Source organism: Montipora foliosa, chromosome 8 (genome assembly GCF_036669935.1).
Source record: "Montipora foliosa isolate CH-2021 chromosome 8, ASM3666993v2, whole genome shotgun sequence".
NCBI classification, from domain to species: domain Eukaryota; kingdom Metazoa; phylum Cnidaria; class Anthozoa; order Scleractinia; family Acroporidae; genus Montipora; species Montipora foliosa.
Window position 1 is genome coordinate 43,690,485 of NC_090876.1, and position 17,500 is coordinate 43,707,984.

At 39.4% G+C, this 17,500-nt stretch overlaps 1 protein-coding gene and 1 long non-coding RNA gene across 3 annotated transcripts in view; one reads left to right on the forward strand and one right to left on the reverse strand.

The window, feature by feature from the left end:
• LOC138013329 (uncharacterized) overlaps nt 1–13,046 on the reverse strand; it is a 33,031-nt gene extending 19,985 nt beyond the window's left edge. The window contains exon 1 of the mRNA XM_068860378.1: nt 12,905–13,046. Within this exon, the coding sequence (XP_068716479.1) occupies nt 12,905–12,940 (36 nt within the window). The 5' untranslated portion in view covers nt 12,941–13,046. The remainder of the gene's footprint in view (nt 1–12,904) is intronic.
• A 2,768-nt stretch (nt 13,047–15,814) lies between these two features.
• On the forward strand, nt 15,815–16,396 carry LOC138013330 (uncharacterized). 2 transcript variants are annotated; one of them, XR_011125202.1, is made up of 2 exons: nt 15,815–15,898; nt 16,182–16,396. It is a non-coding gene; the product is annotated as an uncharacterized lncRNA (long non-coding RNA). The 2 variants fall into 2 exon arrangements; XR_011125201.1 differs by lacking the exon at nt 15,815–15,898 and adding an exon at nt 15,920–16,072.
• The last annotated feature ends 1,104 nt before the right edge of the window (nt 16,397–17,500 follow it).

Below are 17,500 nucleotides of genomic sequence, written 5' to 3' on the forward strand. Positions count from 1 at the left end.
CAAATGGCAGCCTCACTTCTTTCCTTTTTCCGATCGTTGACATACCACAGCATCGCCGAAATTTTGCCCCGTTCTATCTTAATGTCCCTAAACCAAGTTGGACATGTTTTTCAAAAATGCGTATCTCGGTGATCTGCGGAAAAAATGACACGATTGGTTCAGAGGAGTGAATCAACGAAAACGTGGGTAATTTTGACTTTCCTCTAACCGGTATCGCAATTGTCTTCCCCAGAAGTTTAAACCATGTTGCTGTTTCCAGAGGATGCTCGCCAACCATCGGAATGCCGTTTTTTGCCTGTTTTTTTTACGTAGAAAGGAGACATCACTTTTTTTAGGGGGTGCTCTGTCTTTTGCAATCGTTGGTAGCACATTGGCCGAATGAAGAGGTAGTCGCGTTGATCAAGCTTCTTTTGTGCTGCAAAAGAAGAGATTTTTTTTTTGTATCGTATTCCTACAATAAGTTACAAAAGTGACGGGGTGTTCATCTTGCCATAAATCGAGATCAAATAAACTTCTGGTAATCAAAAATTGGTTTATATCGATTAGAAGACAACAGCTATTCCTTCGTTTTGGCAGATTAAGGCCCCAGCTAAACGTTTTCACAACATTGGTACAATAACACGTCCCAACATTATTATCAGAACGCTTCTAAAATGTGCTATAACATTGTTGGAAACACAACCTCCGCCATGTTGGATTGCTCCGTGGTTCTTGGATTTGGAGACTGGGCCCTTAACTTCTCTGATTGGTCTTTTGTAACACACCATTGCTGTAATTCGTAAGTTGGAGAAAATGGGAACTTGATCTGAAATCAAACATTCTTTCCAACGCAAAAATGTTGGAAACACGTCTTCAGATGTGCATTAATTCTAAAATTGTTGATCCAAACAAATGTTTTCTAATAATGTTTGATCGTGTAGTTGGGGCTTAAGCTGAGCTGATTCCTTGCAAATCAAGGTACGGTAACAGAGAGATTTAACGAGGCCGCGTTTACCACAAAAGCAAGTCTGAAATCTTGTGCAAAAAATTGAAGAAACCTATGTTTTAAATCGTGCTTCTTTTTCTTTCGACAATCGTCCCAACGAAGGCCGGACACCAGTTAGAATTGTAGAATTGCCATGCTTTATGGCATGCCCGTTATGGAGTAACCCTGTTCCATGCTTTCCGTTTTACGTAAACATGGAACTAAAGTCTTCATAACCCAACCATATAACTTTAGAAATAGTGCGCCACTAGTCAATGTGCAATGCAAAAAGAAGAATTACTTAAATTCCCATGTTTCACAATACGTTTCCCACATCTGTATCTATTCCAAGCATCCTTTGCAATTTGATTTCAGAATCTACGTCGCGCCCCTGTCCACCGGAAAGCGCATTCCCCTAAGTTTCGCCACTTGACCGTCGCGAATTTTGTAAACAAACTATTGGTAGACAGTGTAGTACGGCTTACAGTCCTATGTAGAGACACTTAAATGTTTCCGAATTGCAAGAAAAATGGCAAAGCACTTTGTTTTTCGCTAGTTTTTAAGAACCTCGATCTCGGTCCGGCCGTGGTTTGCCGAGCTTCTGCAGAAAACTCCAGCGCAATCCGATCGGTGTCTGAGTGGACGATAAGGCTGTTGGTGACCTTAGCTTGAACTTATCACCGACCATCTCGCCACTTGGTGTTGTCCATTTAAATCGAGTGGTTGTATTTTTTTGTTACAAGTCCCTTTTTACCTTACAACGCAAAGCAAAAAGAAGATCACCAACAACCTCGCTTTCATTTCGCCAGGCCAGGGGACTCAAGCCTTTGATTAACAAAAAGTACTAAGAAATAATATCTTCAAATGTCCTCCGATTAAATTACCTCAAGTTGCAAGATTTTATCTTTTAATTGCTACTACATATTCTTTGTTTGCATTCCAGTGAAGGTGACCGCTTAAATAGTCCCCTTCGGATGTTCTTCTTTACCATGGGGGGGGGGGGGGGGGGGGGGGGGGGGGGGGATAAAATGTCTGTAAGGCAAGTGAAAGTTTCCTGTTAGTCATTATTTACTAGAACAGCATGTCAGGTAATGTAACGTAATCTAATGGTCATTTTCGTGTACGTGATACTCCATCGACAACAAATCGGCTGGAGATTGTGTTTGTGCAGAAGGATCCCAACAGGGCATTGATAATTAGCGTAAAGATGCAGCTGGACATGATTTGTGAACACGAGATTGAAGTTCGAATACGGCTCCAGCTTTCAGGTCTTGGCCCGCTAGCTGCGAAAACAAACCGAATACGCATGTTCAGGATAGGAAACTTGAACGGGAGTCTGGTCTGTAGCTTCAGTGTTTTCGTCTCTAAAATCATGTCATGGAATGATACATAGTGAATGATGAAGCTAAGAACTAACAATTCACAATAAAACTATGATCACATATCAGAAACTATGTACTTATTACTAAAAATCAATTAAAATCGAAAGAACTTGAAGTAACAGTTATTTATTTAAAAAATTATCGGGAAAGGCAAGCCTGGCAGCTACCATCAAGAACTTTTGTTAAGCCCTAATGCTGTTTCCGGGATTCCCTCTTACCCCGCCCAGAAATTGGGCCTGGAACCCAGGCAGGAAAAGCAGAGAGTCCCTCTTTTCCCGCCTGGGTTCCAGGCCCATTTTCTTGGCGGAGTAAGAGGGAGTCCCCGGAACAGGAATAGTTAAGTCCATTTTGCAAATGTCCCTTTTGAAATACTCTAGGCTTTGTTTGCAGCGAAGGTCTTTGCTCATCCCCCCCAAAAACCAGTTCCAAGATACTTTATACTATGCCCTGCCATACGTTACGGCGCTGTATCTAGGTCTAACTAGGAATTGGGAAATCCATGATCATAGGGGCTTGCTCACTAGCCCCTATATTTCGATTGCGCGCCATTTTCAACGGAAGAGCTTGCTAGGCTATAACCAGTCGAATATCAACTTCGGTTGTTATTTTGAATTTGGAATGCACAAAGTTTTATGAACAGTCTGTTTTTTTTGGTGGTTACTGTCAGTACCTCTTTTGTTCCGAGAGTCCTTACACGAGCCAGTGAAGGTCAACCACTTGGCGTAACGGTGCGGTTTAAATGGTAACGAACACTTTTGCTATTAGAAGTTCCCAGGTCCCTCGGATCCAGTTCCTTGCTTCTCTCGAAAGTACGACTGAATCATACAAACATCTGCTTGCATGTACGCGTTACCATAGGAAATTAAAGAACCAAGGAAAGAATGTGTGCCTGAAAGATATAAAACAAATAAATAAATGGAACCCTTTAAAAACAAGTTTGGTGCTTTTTTCCATCGATATTATAACCGAGGTCAATTGCAGGAAATTTTACTTATCATCGTAACGATTTTGACATTGTTAAACTAATTGTTGAAAATTTTTTTTAACCAAAAAATATATCTCCTCCATGAAGATACTCTAACATGACCGTCATTTCAGAACGACCATTGTTGAGTCTATCACGCTCTGTAACGTCATGTAAATGCGTTGCATATAAAGCCGCTTACCACTTAATTCAGTTGGTTGGGCATCGCCTACCATACGCGAGGTCGTGAGTTCAACTCCGGCCGGACCAACACTCAGCCGGGTCTTTAAATAACTAAGGAGAAAGTATTGTCTTTGTAACTTCTGATACCTGCAAATGGTAGGACTTTTAAGTCTTCTTGGATGAGAACTATAAACCGTAGGCCCCGTCTCACAACCCTTGATCATCAACTCTGTGAGACGTTAAAGATCCCACACACTGATCAAAAAGGGCAGCGCACAAACTTAGTTTCGGGTGTTGTCGTCTGGCATGAATTCCTGCAGCTAGGCAGTGGTGATGTCTCAAAAAGGCTTATGCATGTTGTAGTGAGGCTGCGCATGCAAAAACAGCCAAGGGGACTTAAGCTTTGTAGATGGAGATATAGATACAGATATAACTAGGTCTTAGGTCATCTGCAAATTGTAGAAAAATTTGGGGACTTCAATTAATTGAATTCACTTTTCACAAAGGCAGGTGTGTGTAACACAGCCTTCCATGCTGGATCCCCTACTATTCCTCGTTCAAGTTCATAATACGTGCTATGAGTCGAAACGTTTTAAAATTCCTTCCTTATACTAGCGACACCGACCGGTTTTTGTCGCATGAAGAGTATAAATGCCATTGAAAAACATTGAACGGGGTATACATTTACCTAAACTATAACCTAGGTATACAAATTTCAAATACAACTATATGTCCCATATAGGTGATCAAGGTGTCAAGCGCTCGACACCTTTCAAAAAACAAACACGCATCTATAGTTTAGTGCCTTGAAGGCGCATGACTTTGCACCACCCGCAAAACTAGTTCCCCAGGAGTATTAGTGGCTCGATGGGTAGAGCATTCGACCGGTGTTACGTCACGGGTCGTAGGTTCGAATCGTTATTGTGACTCAGACTCAGAACACACAAAAAAACACAAAAAAAACACCGAGTGCGCACCCATTTCACAAAACAAGGAAATGATAGTTTACACGGCAAATATATATGGTCCGTGCTTTCATTTTAATGGGTCCGGATCCAGTTTTTTTTTTTTTTTAGTGTAAATGGGCTTTCGAGTCCGTTCTTCTTTTTACACGTCAAGAGCGCTGTGTAAACGTGTCTCCGCTCCAACTTAAATAAAAATCTGCATGGTCCAGTGTAAATGTCGCTGAGCGAGAAAATTCGTTTGACACAAAGAGAAAAAGAGCAAGTGTTGTCTGTAACTTTCTCGCAATCTGATTGGTTCATTTCCCAAAATGAGCTTTCCTGATTGGATTTTAGAATTGCGTGACACATTAACGCGAGCATGACGGGCACGACGCGAGGAGCGTTGCCTAGACTCTGATCGACAACGGCAAATTCGCCAACCAGATTACGAGATTACAAGCAATTGGGGTAAAAAGTTAATTGGGATGACGTTTCCAGCGTTAGCTCCTTGTTAGAGTCAATTGCCCAAGGGGTATAACGTTAGCTCACAAATCGTTAATTTACACTCATCCACTCTTTTGATAAAATCAATTTTTGGTGTTTCACTCCCAAACGACTCAGCACCAAAGTTGCATCATTCTTTGTTAGTATGATTACATAGGTGATTGCTTCTCAAACCAGTCTGCCACAAATTCTACAGATTTTCCCTGGAAATACGCAGTCTTCTCCACGTGGTCTGACGCCATCTTTTCAACCGAGGAGTGAAGTGGAGGTGTAAGCTTCGTGGTAAATATGCTTTGATTTGGCCGGGTTGCGTTGGCAGCAAACTCTGACAATGATCTTAGGAAAGTAGTTGGTCCCTCTTGAAACAACTTGATAACGTTATAACACCGTTACAACATGGCGCTAGTGGGAGCCATTATTGAAAATTGTCTGCTCTGATTGGTTGCACTTGAGGTGATGACTACGCTATAATCACCTAAGCGTTTTTTTTTTTTTTTCAAAAGGATCGCAAGGCGTTTTGTCAAATAATCATTGGCCTGTGGAATTATGCTAAAACATTTCGTCGAGATTTTTATTCAATGATATTCACCGAAACTGGGGTGAACTGATAATTGTTAGCTAGCAAAAAATGGGAAGGATATGCACAAAAATGCCAAAGGCCGGTGAACAAGTGCGGGGCCTCATTTTGCTTATCATTCACTATGATGTTTTTTGCCGTTCTCGTTCTCGTAGTCGTCGGCGTTGCGCCATGCCTATGACAGACATGGCGCCACCGGGACTTCGTGGCGGTTAGGTTGGGTTCAGATTCCACTTTGCCCTAAGTGCTGTACTTCTACATTGTATGTAGATTCCCCGGCATGTAACTGATTCCAATATAAATAGCCGACTGATGAACTTCGACTACTATTGTTATTGCGCATACGTTCTGCGAATCGCAAGATATTCGGATTTCCTATCGGTGATGCTTAATAATACAGTGATATTTTTGCGCGATTTAAAACTATCCGGAGAAAGTAGATCTTTGTAAGGACTTCTGGTATCCAAATAGAAAAGTGGGGGTAACCATGCATTTTTGAGAGATAATTAAGCTTCAATTTGAAGAAGAACACCATACATCGCTTTGTAGTTTAAAGCTTTTTACAAATATTATTCATGAATTATCTTTGGAAAATGCGTGGTTACCCCCAATTTTATTATTGGATTTCAATAACACTTGTTAAGATCTATACATTTCCTGCATAATCATAAACCGGGGCAAAAATACCTTTGAATTAGTAGGCACCGTCCTTAACGATGTCATCGTTCATTCGAAATATAATTGCTTTCAGTTGCAGTATCAAAGTAGATTGTACGTAAAATCAATTGCTTTGCAGGGTTTTGCCATTTTTACAAGCGGCAGTATTTAACAAGCTCGTAGCTTTGCTAATTCTTGGCAATTGGTGCGATGAAAGTTGGAGAAATTACAGTCTTCGGAAGGCGAAAAAAGAATGCTTTTCATGCGGCAGCCAGTCAATAAATTTGTCGGTATTACGGTACTATATTGGGCACTTTGATCTCTGACTTGGAGGCAAGAGATGCGCGCTGACTAAATAATCAATAATAAAGTGGACTAAAGGTATGCCCAATTAGAAGTTAATGGGATTTTTAGCACAATTCCATTTCCAGACAAATTGGACTAAGAGACTACCATTGACATTGATCAGTTTCCATGCATTTTTTAGCCAAATATTTGCTAATTGGACAATGTGTAGTCACCTATGACATAAAATAAATAAAGGTATTTTCCACTGAGCGGAAAGAGAATAGTAATCGTAGTCAGCCTCAAGCTAACGTTTACTTATCGTCCTTTCACATATAACCATTTCATTGAAAGAGAGGAACTTATGCCGGCAGAAGAAATGATTTTTCCAGTGGACGTTGACAAAGGGCGGCGAAAAGTTGAGACTATAGAATTGAACCACTAAAATTCCTTGGTTCTTTACCGTTTTTAAAAAGGAATGAAGATCAGATTGGATTAGCCATTTTTTTTTAACTAGTCAGTTAAGTATAGCTTTCGTAGGATTACTGAACTCATCTTCACTATTTTCTGAACCCGTGCCCGCGCTCGTTTCCCAGAACTTTCCAGAACTTTTCCAGAATGGCTATTTTTCATCGAAAGCTATGAGAGACACTTGACTAAATTAAGTAAGAGTTAACTTCAAAGCTTTTACACCAAGTTCGACACATGTATGGCTATGTGTTTTTTTTTTTAAGAAAAGCCTCCTCGTTAAAATAAGGAGTCTGACTCGTTCAGATTGTGCTCACTGTTGGGAGTATTTAGAGACAAAGGTTACGCACACCCTTTGGACAGAAAATTATGTATCACCATAGTTAAACCCTACATGTTGTTGTCTGTCTGGAAAGTTGATCTTGACAATCAACGCGTCGTTTTAGTGTAATGTATATCTTTACCAACCTATCAAGTCTTGTTTAACCATAGCAAAGTTAAAGAAAACTGTTTCTAAACATGTAACCATTTAATAGATTGTGGAAAATTGTCAACTTTTCTCACATCTATATAGCAGAATAAATCGCTTCATTATTAGTGAAGATGCAAGTATCTTGCTTGCCGATGCTGCCAGTTAAAGGGGTGGCGAATGGTTCTTCAAAAACTCTGGGTCTCGCAAAATTTTAGTCGAATTTCACGGGTCTCGCAGTCTCGTTTTTTGAGCGGTTATGTGCGTCTCGCGGTCTCGTTTTTGATATGAAGGTGTCAAACACTTTGAAGTCTCGGTCTCGCAATCTAAAAAGTCAAAATGTCTCGGGCTCGCAAAGAAAAACGCTGGTCTCGCCGTCTCGCAAAGTCTCGCATTTACCTTTCGCCACCCCTAGTTAAGGCTGATCTTCATTCAGGACAAACGGATTGCGCCTCAAGTGCAACTGCACGCAAAGAAGATCAGGAAGAAATCCTTGCTGTGATCTCGAAATAATGACAATGCGTAGTCAATATACGTTTCCCGACTAATACAAGCCGGAGAGTTAAGAAGCTTTGCCATGAGAATAAACAATGTCGAATTGTCAATATCCGGAACAAGAAACAAGTTGTTTACATTGCCACAATTTTTTTTCCAACGCAAAAGAAATATATACGTTCGCGGAAAGAACCAGTTTATGATCATTCGTTGCTTGCATAAGTTTCTCAGAGCATTTTCACAAACAAAAATATGTCCCTGTTTTCAGGAGAACAGCAGTAGCCCACCAGCAACAAAAAACCTCATGTCTCTTGAGGGATTCAAAGGGCGCTTTCCTTTTGTCAGAACTGGCTGGGCAGACCCATTAGTTTGCAAAGAAAATGCAACAATTTGAAGGAACACTGGCATGATAATCCCTCGCATTCTTCTGGAGGAGTATACGTCATCCTCGAAGTGTGTTAATTTGAATGCGTTGTAGAGTTAGTCCTTCGTAATGCCCGGTCTGGCCGCTCAGTTCTGTCAAATGGAAAGCGCCCTAAGCCTTTAATCGTACTAAAACTTAATTCTTTTTCGATAGCTCCCGTCCATGCAGACTAAACTCAAGTAGTCGTATTACGGGGTCTGAATGAAGTGAACGCTACTTATATATACCGCACTTGTTTTCAAAAAGCGATGCTTAGTGAAATTGCCGGCAAACTTGGCAGTGACGAGAGTGAAAGGAAAGGACAGGAACTTTATTTAAATGTCTAGTCGTTTTAGCGCTAGAGCGCGAATTGGGGACACTGTAAACTGAAATCAACAAATTAACGTAAAACAAATGTTGGTTTATGACGAAAGGGGAAAACCGGAATGACCTTGGAGGAAAACCTCCCGGTGCAGAGTAGAGAGCCAACAAACTCAATACACATATTACGCCGAGTCTGGGAATCGAACCCGGTTCACAATGGTGGGAGGCGAGTACTCTCACCACTGCGCCATCCCTGCAACCGGAAAGAAACAATTGTACTATTTACTCTAGTATGGTTTCTCGGTTATATTAGTCTCGTGTTTTGATAAAATAACTGCATTTCGTCAGCAAGCGGAAACGTACTCATTGCTTCAAACACTCGTCTTGCCAATCATCAACATTAATTAACAAGCCTCTTAAGAGACGAAATTAACCAAGAATAGTCTCTTAGATAACCGATAGGGAATTTTGCCCTTTACAAGTTCAACGATAATTGTCTTATAAATAAGGATGAGCACTTTCAAAAACAACATCAGCATCACTTAATTAAGACTGCGGAATGCCTTTAATTTGGTTTTCCTGTTATTTAATTTTAATTTAACGTCTTTAAAGCATATGCACCAGTAAATTAGGACACGGATCTCTCTTGGTTTTGTGGTTTAATCCGTTACGCCAGAGTTGGCAGCGGCAGTTTGTGTACCTTTGACTACAAAGGCAAGGTGAAGAAATCGCAAATGCGCAATCTCGGAGACCGCATGACAGCCAATTGCAATGATCTGCAAGACAGCACTAAATTAACTAGCGTCTTCAAAAAATACCACAACTTTAATGGTTGAATTTCGCATCCAATTGCTTTATCAGAACTTGCATTTTCATTGTAAAAGAAAGCTAGATTCCTTGCATTAGCATTGTTCTCTTTCTCTGGCAGCCACGAGTCTCCTTTAACTTAGTGGCAGAGCATCCCAACTAGCAATCAAAAGACTTAAGGTTCGGCTCTTGCAGAAGAGACGGACGGATAATGTTTTCAAGTATCCTCAAGTTACCAACGAGAAAATTCATCTCATCATCTTGCTTTGGCTTGGCATGCTAATGCGGTCAAAGATAACCATCTCAGTATCCTGACAGTTCCTTTAAGGCACACAAAACCAGTGTCCTCTGCTATATTGCTGTTGGGAATTCTGGGACTGCACAGAAAAGCCTAAAGCCCGTATCAAGGCGACGTTTGGTTCGGAAACAGCCAGATGTCGCTATCCTTAATCTGACTCTTTGGAGACAAACTCGTCAGTCAGTGCTTCGGTCTTTTCCGTACCCGTATTTAGTTGTTTCAAAGTTCATTCAGCGCTGTAATGAAAGGTTCAAAGGCCGTTTATCCCAATTGAGTGTTACTTCTATGATTCTTAGAAGCCACTTTAGGTCAAGCAGTCATTATTTCGCTGGAACTTCTGCCTCGCAACCAGCCAGCTGTCGTTTGACACTTCCCGACTAAATTCCTTGTTCTCACATACTTATGCGCACTTGTAACGGTTCAGACAAGCTCTCATAAGGTCACATAAATGGAACGGATAGAAGCTCTTTGTTTAATTTTCCAATCAAAAATAGCATGTGTTTGAGACTTTGAACAAGCGTGGTTATTAGAGTTGACCAAAAACACTGTGATAAAATATCTCTTAATATCATTTAAGAAAGTTAGTGTAGGTAATCACATGATTTCAAGTGCAATTTAGAATAAATAATAAAGACGAGCAATCCTCTCTTGGCACGAGTAACATTTTTCAAAGACAAAATATTAAAATTGCACGAGTCCGTAGGACGAGTTCGATAAAAATTAAATTCAAGTGCTTATTTATTCCAAATTGTACGAGAAAAATCATGCGATTACTTATTAATGATGTACATGGAACATTTTCGTCTTTAGTTCACTAATTTCAACCGTCTGCGCTAATTTCACTTTTACACACTTGACATGCCCTCCGCCAATCAACACGCTAAAATTTTTGCATGCATATTATATAAAAAGTTAAAAACCTACTACGTTTCAACGCTGACTAATGTCATTCGTTGCGGTCAAACTTGAGAGAAACACAGTGTAACACTAGAGTTGACACTACTCAAGTGTCAACTCTCTTTATTTTGAATCCTTAGGGGAACACTGAACAATAGAACTTGATTTTAACACTAGTGTAAACTCCCCAATGCGACCGCAACCATCATCAAGTCAAAACAAGGGCCGGTAAAATTGTATAAAATCTAGGCTGAATACTAGTTTATTAAAAAAACAGAAAAAAATTGTGCATCGAAAACGAAAAAAATTGTTGATAATTTCCTGCTCTACGATAATCCTCCGCCTTTAAATTTGATTTAATCTCAGTAAATTCAGACGCCAAATCACATTTCTGATGTGATAATCAGTATTGCAAATCTCGTATATGAAGATTATACCTGTCTTAATTAAGTGTCCTCCCTTTTCATATCGACATCATTGTTTCAGTTGCCCGGTAGACAATGAGTTCGGCGGGTTCATTCTGGCCGACTGATCCGTCTCTTCGACTTCCATAATAAATGCAACAGGCGTCTTACAACATCACCGATTCAGGACAAAACCGACAAACTTGTATAGGTCACAACAAAGATTTGATGCTTTTGAAAGTTGTTATTTAACTTTATGGATGTCATGCTTGTTAATTATTTCCATTTATCTTAATTTCCCCGGATTTTACTGTATTGTAAATATTGTGCGCTGGCCTCAGTTCCATCTTGTTAACGTTGGGAATACGGACGAATTATTGTATAACTGCATTATTTCCGACGGGTTAGGACAGAGAATGAATGATTAGTGTTATGTGCCCACGTTGTCCTCAAAAGCTTATGTTTGGGTAATTAACGTTGTTGGCCGCGGAGTACAAGAAATAAACTTACTTTATTATTCCACTATTACGCCATTTTACCAAGAGAAGAACGCGCAAAATATGAGAAGTTAATATACTGTGGTGCCCCGGTTGGAACGGTTGAGAACAGAGTAAATATGGCCGAAACGGGAATATTTCAATGAAAGAAATTGTTTTCAACACGTTACACGCCTGAGAGAAAAGATACAAAGCCCCTGCGGGGCTCGGAAAAACACTCCTCAACTCGCAAAATATCCGCGCGCATTATATGTTAAACCATCGAAGAAGATGTGTAGAATGCGTGCCAACGTGTAGCACAATTACTTTTGCTGGTTAAACTAATGAGATTCTTGTTTCGTAGCGTTGCCATTTTTGGAATTAGACGTTGTTATATAGGGAATCGCTGCTATTTCAATTCATTCGCTCTCGACACAATAAGTAAGGAAAGTTAAGCAGCTGCTACTGCTGCACCCTGTTTGACAACTTATTCAAAAATATAACAACGCGTACCTCACGATCATTCCCAAATTAACCGGGATCATAATTGACTCGACGGCGTTAAGTAATACTCAGAATCAGCAATTCACAGTTCTTCGCTTTCGTTGTACAAACCCTCCCTAATTTATAGTTGAATTTTTCACAAAGACATTCTCCATGGACGTTAAGAACATACCAATGGCATGCCGCTCGTACAGCCTGATTGTTTTTGTAACAAGTCTTTTTTCTTTGAGCAACTTGCTCATTATGTTGCCTTCGAGGCTTACGCCCGGCATTTAGTCTGACATTGTCTTTTTTATATATATCATGATCGCAACACAAACTTTTGCGAAAAAAACTTTTAGTGGTGTAAGTTTTATGCCCAAAGAAGTTGAAAAGACAATCATTTACTGTTACTTCGCTCGGCCTGTAAATTGGTAACTTCCGGATTTGTGAAAGTTGAAATATTTGTAAATAGTAACCCTGTCTATCTTATCACGTAGAGGGAAAACAATAGCACGTTTTTCCCCCCATGTAACATAAATGTTGATGCAAAAGACTTGAGAGTACGCCAATTATCTCTAGAGAGTTCAGGTCTTTTGTTCCTTTTGACTCAGTTCTCAAGCTCTACGATAGATGTCCTGTCAATTCTTTTGCTCATTAGAAAAGTGAACAACAAAAGAGACTTTCTAAAAATAAAATGTTGAAGTCAAATTAGGGTGATCACATAAGTTGGCTCCTGTAAAATTATTTAAATGCGGAATTTTTTGAAAAGTTGCCTTTCGTCAGAGCAAACCAGTGCTTTTGTGAGAGTTCGCTATGTCTGTTTCCCGTGTTCAGTCATGTTTGTTTGCGCCATGTTCTTTAATTTGGTGCCTTTGTAGTTCCGATTTTCAGGAGCTTAGTTAAGAGTATTCACGTACCTTTCGATCGAGGGAATATTCTGCTATTCCTTTCATTTTCGTGTTATAAGGTCTAAAGCTGCGTTAAAAAGACTGTACGATTAGTAAGAAACTTGCGATTTATTCCACTCGCCTAAATAAGCCCTTCCAGCTCAACCATGATATTTATGCGGTTCTCATCCAGGGATGACCCTAATCGATTACACCAAGCACCCTCTAGGCGGCATTTGGAGGGAAATTTCAATTGATCTTTAATTTTCCTATGTTGACAAGGTTAACTATTCAATTATAGACTTGTCAACTGGATTTGAACTTGACCGTAATAGATTTAAAAGAGGCTTTAGCACGCAAATTGGCTGTAGGGTCAAAAGAATAGAACACTATAAAAACAAAAGTTATAATAAGAAGGAAAAACAAGGAAAAATAAATCATGATTACTTAACTTTCCTTTCCAAACAAGTTTCAGAGGGGCTATAATTTTTTTCAGGAAATGCGCGACACAGACCAAGAGTTCCCTCATGGTTACCTCCGTGGTATGATTAAAATTTCAAACTTTTAGGGCTTTATTTGTGCGTTCACTTGCTTATCAAGTAGAAACTGTTAATCTGATCGCGTGCTGATGAAAGTCCCATTTTGCTCACGTGATTGTCATCAGTTCCGCTATTAGGTCGAAAGTACCCAAATGGAAAACCTCGCCGTTTTTGTGGGACAACAAATACGTCCTTGGTACAATTAATTTTTCATTTAAAACTGAGGAATAACGTTAGACCCATTTCTGTTTAGAGAATATTCCTGTGCTTAGAGCTCCAACAAAGTTAACCTGATCAATTCTTTGGTTCTTTTTAGCGCAAGTACCTCACACCTGTTTATATCTGAAATGGTAGTCTCGTTCAAGGTTGTACCAGTCCTGCATTTTTTTTTCGTTGTTATTGTCAGTTTGCTTCTTTTCAAGAGCCCCTTGTCAATGTTTCTTGACAAAAGGAGCTGCCTGTGAACAGCATTTCTTTAGCGGATTAAAACTCGTAGGTAATTCACAATTGATATGTCTTCATTAGAGTTCTTCAGTGTCCGAAATACGTAGGATAGGAGATCTGTATCTGCAGCAACCATATGCTTTTCCCACTCGACCTGAACTAGTGAGTCCAGAAAGTTAAAATGATTGATGAACCTAGGGACGCTTCCATTTGACAGAACTGACCGGCCAGACCGAGTATTTGGGAGGACTGACTCCACAACGCCTTCAAATTAACAAACCTCGAGGGTGATATCAACTCCTCTATAAGAATTCGAGGGATTAAGATACAAGAGGTCCTTCAAATACTTGCATGTTCTTTGCAAATTGACGGGTATGGCCGGCTAGCTCTGACAAAAAAAGGAAAGCGCCCTAGATTTATCCCTTCACTGTTACCATATAATACAGTGGGTTTAGTTCTCAACAATTTAACTGTTAATGTCGTAAAAAAGATTGCTGTTATTCATCGTGGTGAAGTACAATAATAATAAAGTATTTTCGTTCGTCTCACGATGTGGTCACTTGTGATCCACGAAATGTTAAGGTAAGAACAGGCTGCTCTCAAGATCTTGAACAGTACGTCTTTGTTCGTTTCAATGGGATGCACGCATAGACCAACACAATGAGTGGATGTGCGTGAAATGCTCTAACTACACCTTGAACCTAACGAGTGTAAATATCGTCATGATAAGCCAACTGTCTGTGTCATGACTTCCTTTCTCTGAGCACGCAATGCATGGGGTCCATTTTGCACTGGGCACGCGATGTTTTGAAAAAACACGAAAGACTTTGATGTCAAGACTCTTTTGTGGGGGATTATGAAAATCCCATTTTATTTACAATTTTCATGCTCTAAATTGAAGGAAGAAACAGAGGGAGAGTTGCATTTACTGCTTTACAAATGTCTCACGGATTGATCTTTGCCAGACCACAGTACTCATAAGCGGTAGAGGCAAAAAAAGAAACAAATCGAATTAAATGAACCACGAGTCATTCTTTGGCTACTTGCCATGTTGTTTGACCGTTGAGTTATTTTGGAGACTATCGCATGTAACACACCAATGTAGCCGAAGTATAGTCTCAATAGCTTTATCCTGAACATTGATTGTTTGAAACCGATAAATAGAGTGGTTAATCGGTCTTTCCACAGATTTTCGGACTAATTTAGCGTGCGTTCGATTAACCGTATTCCGGAATAGGAATACATGGAATATAAGTTAGAAATCCTTCGCTTTTGCGAAGATTCACATTAAAATTGTCAAACACCTTCTAAAATGCTATTTTAAACATATTTTTATTATCCTTGCTGCTTCGAAACGTACCAAACGTACCGTTTTAATCATCACTCCACATATTCTTATTCCGAAATAGGGTCAATCGAACGCGCCCTGAAATGTAGTAAACAATCTTGTTTAGGGAACTTGACCACACGACTTGATGTGCAGTTTCCAGTCATTAAGATAATCTGCAAGCAACATTTGCTCTTACAAATGTATTCAGTGTAGAATCTAAAGTTCACCGACAGTTTTTCTTCCTTTTAATTCTAAAGTAGGAGATGGCTAATTTGAAAGCATGGACATCTTTGGCTACTGCTGTCTCTTTAAGTACAAGAATTTAATTGAGTGAAGGCGTGGTACTCGTTTTCAAATGTAACACTATCCAGTCATATACTCTTTACAAATAGTGCGAGGGTGGTTTTTAATCAATTAGGAAATGTTGCAAAACGAAACCTGAAGTTTATCGTCCTTGTTTATTATGGAAGAATGAAAGAATATTTTTGGATATCGTCTTATCGTCTTAATATGGCAGCTTGCTTTTCCTACGTTAATTAAGATCCTACGTTAATTAAGATCCTGAGCCAACTGTTTGCAAATCTACTTACAATGTAACATTTTTCGAATTTCTTGGACATACCGGACCCCATGGCCACATCCCAAAGACTAAAATGTTTCTTCTTATCCAGATCGGCCGGTAAACAACATTTCATTGGCCAACTCTGAAAGGTAAATATATGCTGACGATATCACCATTTGCACTCAGCAGACAATAAATATTCAAGGCTGGATGAAGTAAATAAGATGAAACACGACAAATACTGATACATGATAAACAATCAAGCCTCCAAAAACCAGTTACTTGTCGATGTGAAATCATTGCGAGAAAACGAAATAGCCTAAGTAAGCGGTCAACTGTATATACTGAGAGTTTGCAAGCATCACGGCTATTCTTCAGAGCATCTCGGCAGGTTATGTATGATTCCCTCATCTTATCTTTATTTACTTATAGGGCATCGAGTTGTACTAAGGGATCGCGATGGAGGTATCTCCCTGCCAGAAGTACCTGACAACTGAGGTTGATTTAAGCTGATTCATTGTGAAAACAGGTTCATATTCACATGGATATTTCACTCAAGCTAATTTTATTTTTCGACTCTAATTGAAGATAAAGAAGATAAAGAATTAAAAAAGGACTGAAAAATAATAAAATTGGTTAAGAACAGATGCCTTTGAAACTTTATAATGGTTCAAGTTATCTTGTTTATCTTGTAATTGCAGTATTACCTATTTTTTTCTCTTTTTATCGTGACGTGTAAAGCTTCACAGTCCAGTTTCAAAATAATATTAATTGAATTGATTTGAAGAAAGTGACATAGATACGTGTTAAATAACGATATCGAACAACTGAACTAACACTGCTGCATGTGTTATAGACATAGTCATTTTTTGTCTTTCACATGACCTGATCGGTTCACCTATATATTGAATTCCAAGTGATAATGAACTGACCTCGTTAGCTGTGTGATTGACTCGGTTCCACCTTGCAATATCAACTGAGAAACCTCTGTTTATAATAAATTCCTCAAAATTATGATTCTCTGATCCCACTCACTGTAAAATGAATGGAAGTGGGCATAGATATAACGAATCTTCGATCACGATTATACGAAACAAATTTAAGCATTGGCTCAATTACCCCTCAGCCATTTCCCTAAATGGCCCACTTGACCGCCATGCTCCAGCTGTTATCCTACATGCTTTTGTCTCGTGTCGTTTATAGATAAAACTGTGCAGAGGTGAAGAAATTATGGCGCCCTTGCAAGTGGCGACAAAATTCAAAAAAGCGGCATGCGATGTAATACCAGGACCAGCTTCAGGGTTTGAATCGAGTGTGAATGATACCATTTTCGATGCCAAGTTAATCAGTTTTCTTTGTGGTGACAATAAACCCTTTCTTATATTTGCGTGCTGATCAAATCAACTTGGGTTTTATATATAATATATATATATATATATATATATATATATATATATATATATATATATAATCCACGAGGCAGTTCGATAAATTAGAGAGCGAAATTCTTGCACCTCCGTCCGAATATTTGGCAGCTTTTCCATTCTCGTGCCTCTTATATCTATTTGAATCCATTTAATTCTGTAATCGGATTTCTTTATTTCTTGGTTCATCTTGGGTTAAGCCTGCTCGGAATCTCTAAAACTGAATCAGTGCAGCTCATTGTGGTAACTTTTCATTAAAACGTCAGTAGACAGTTTGTATATGTAATCGCATGCGCCCAAGGGAAAATAAGGACTAATTCATCACTC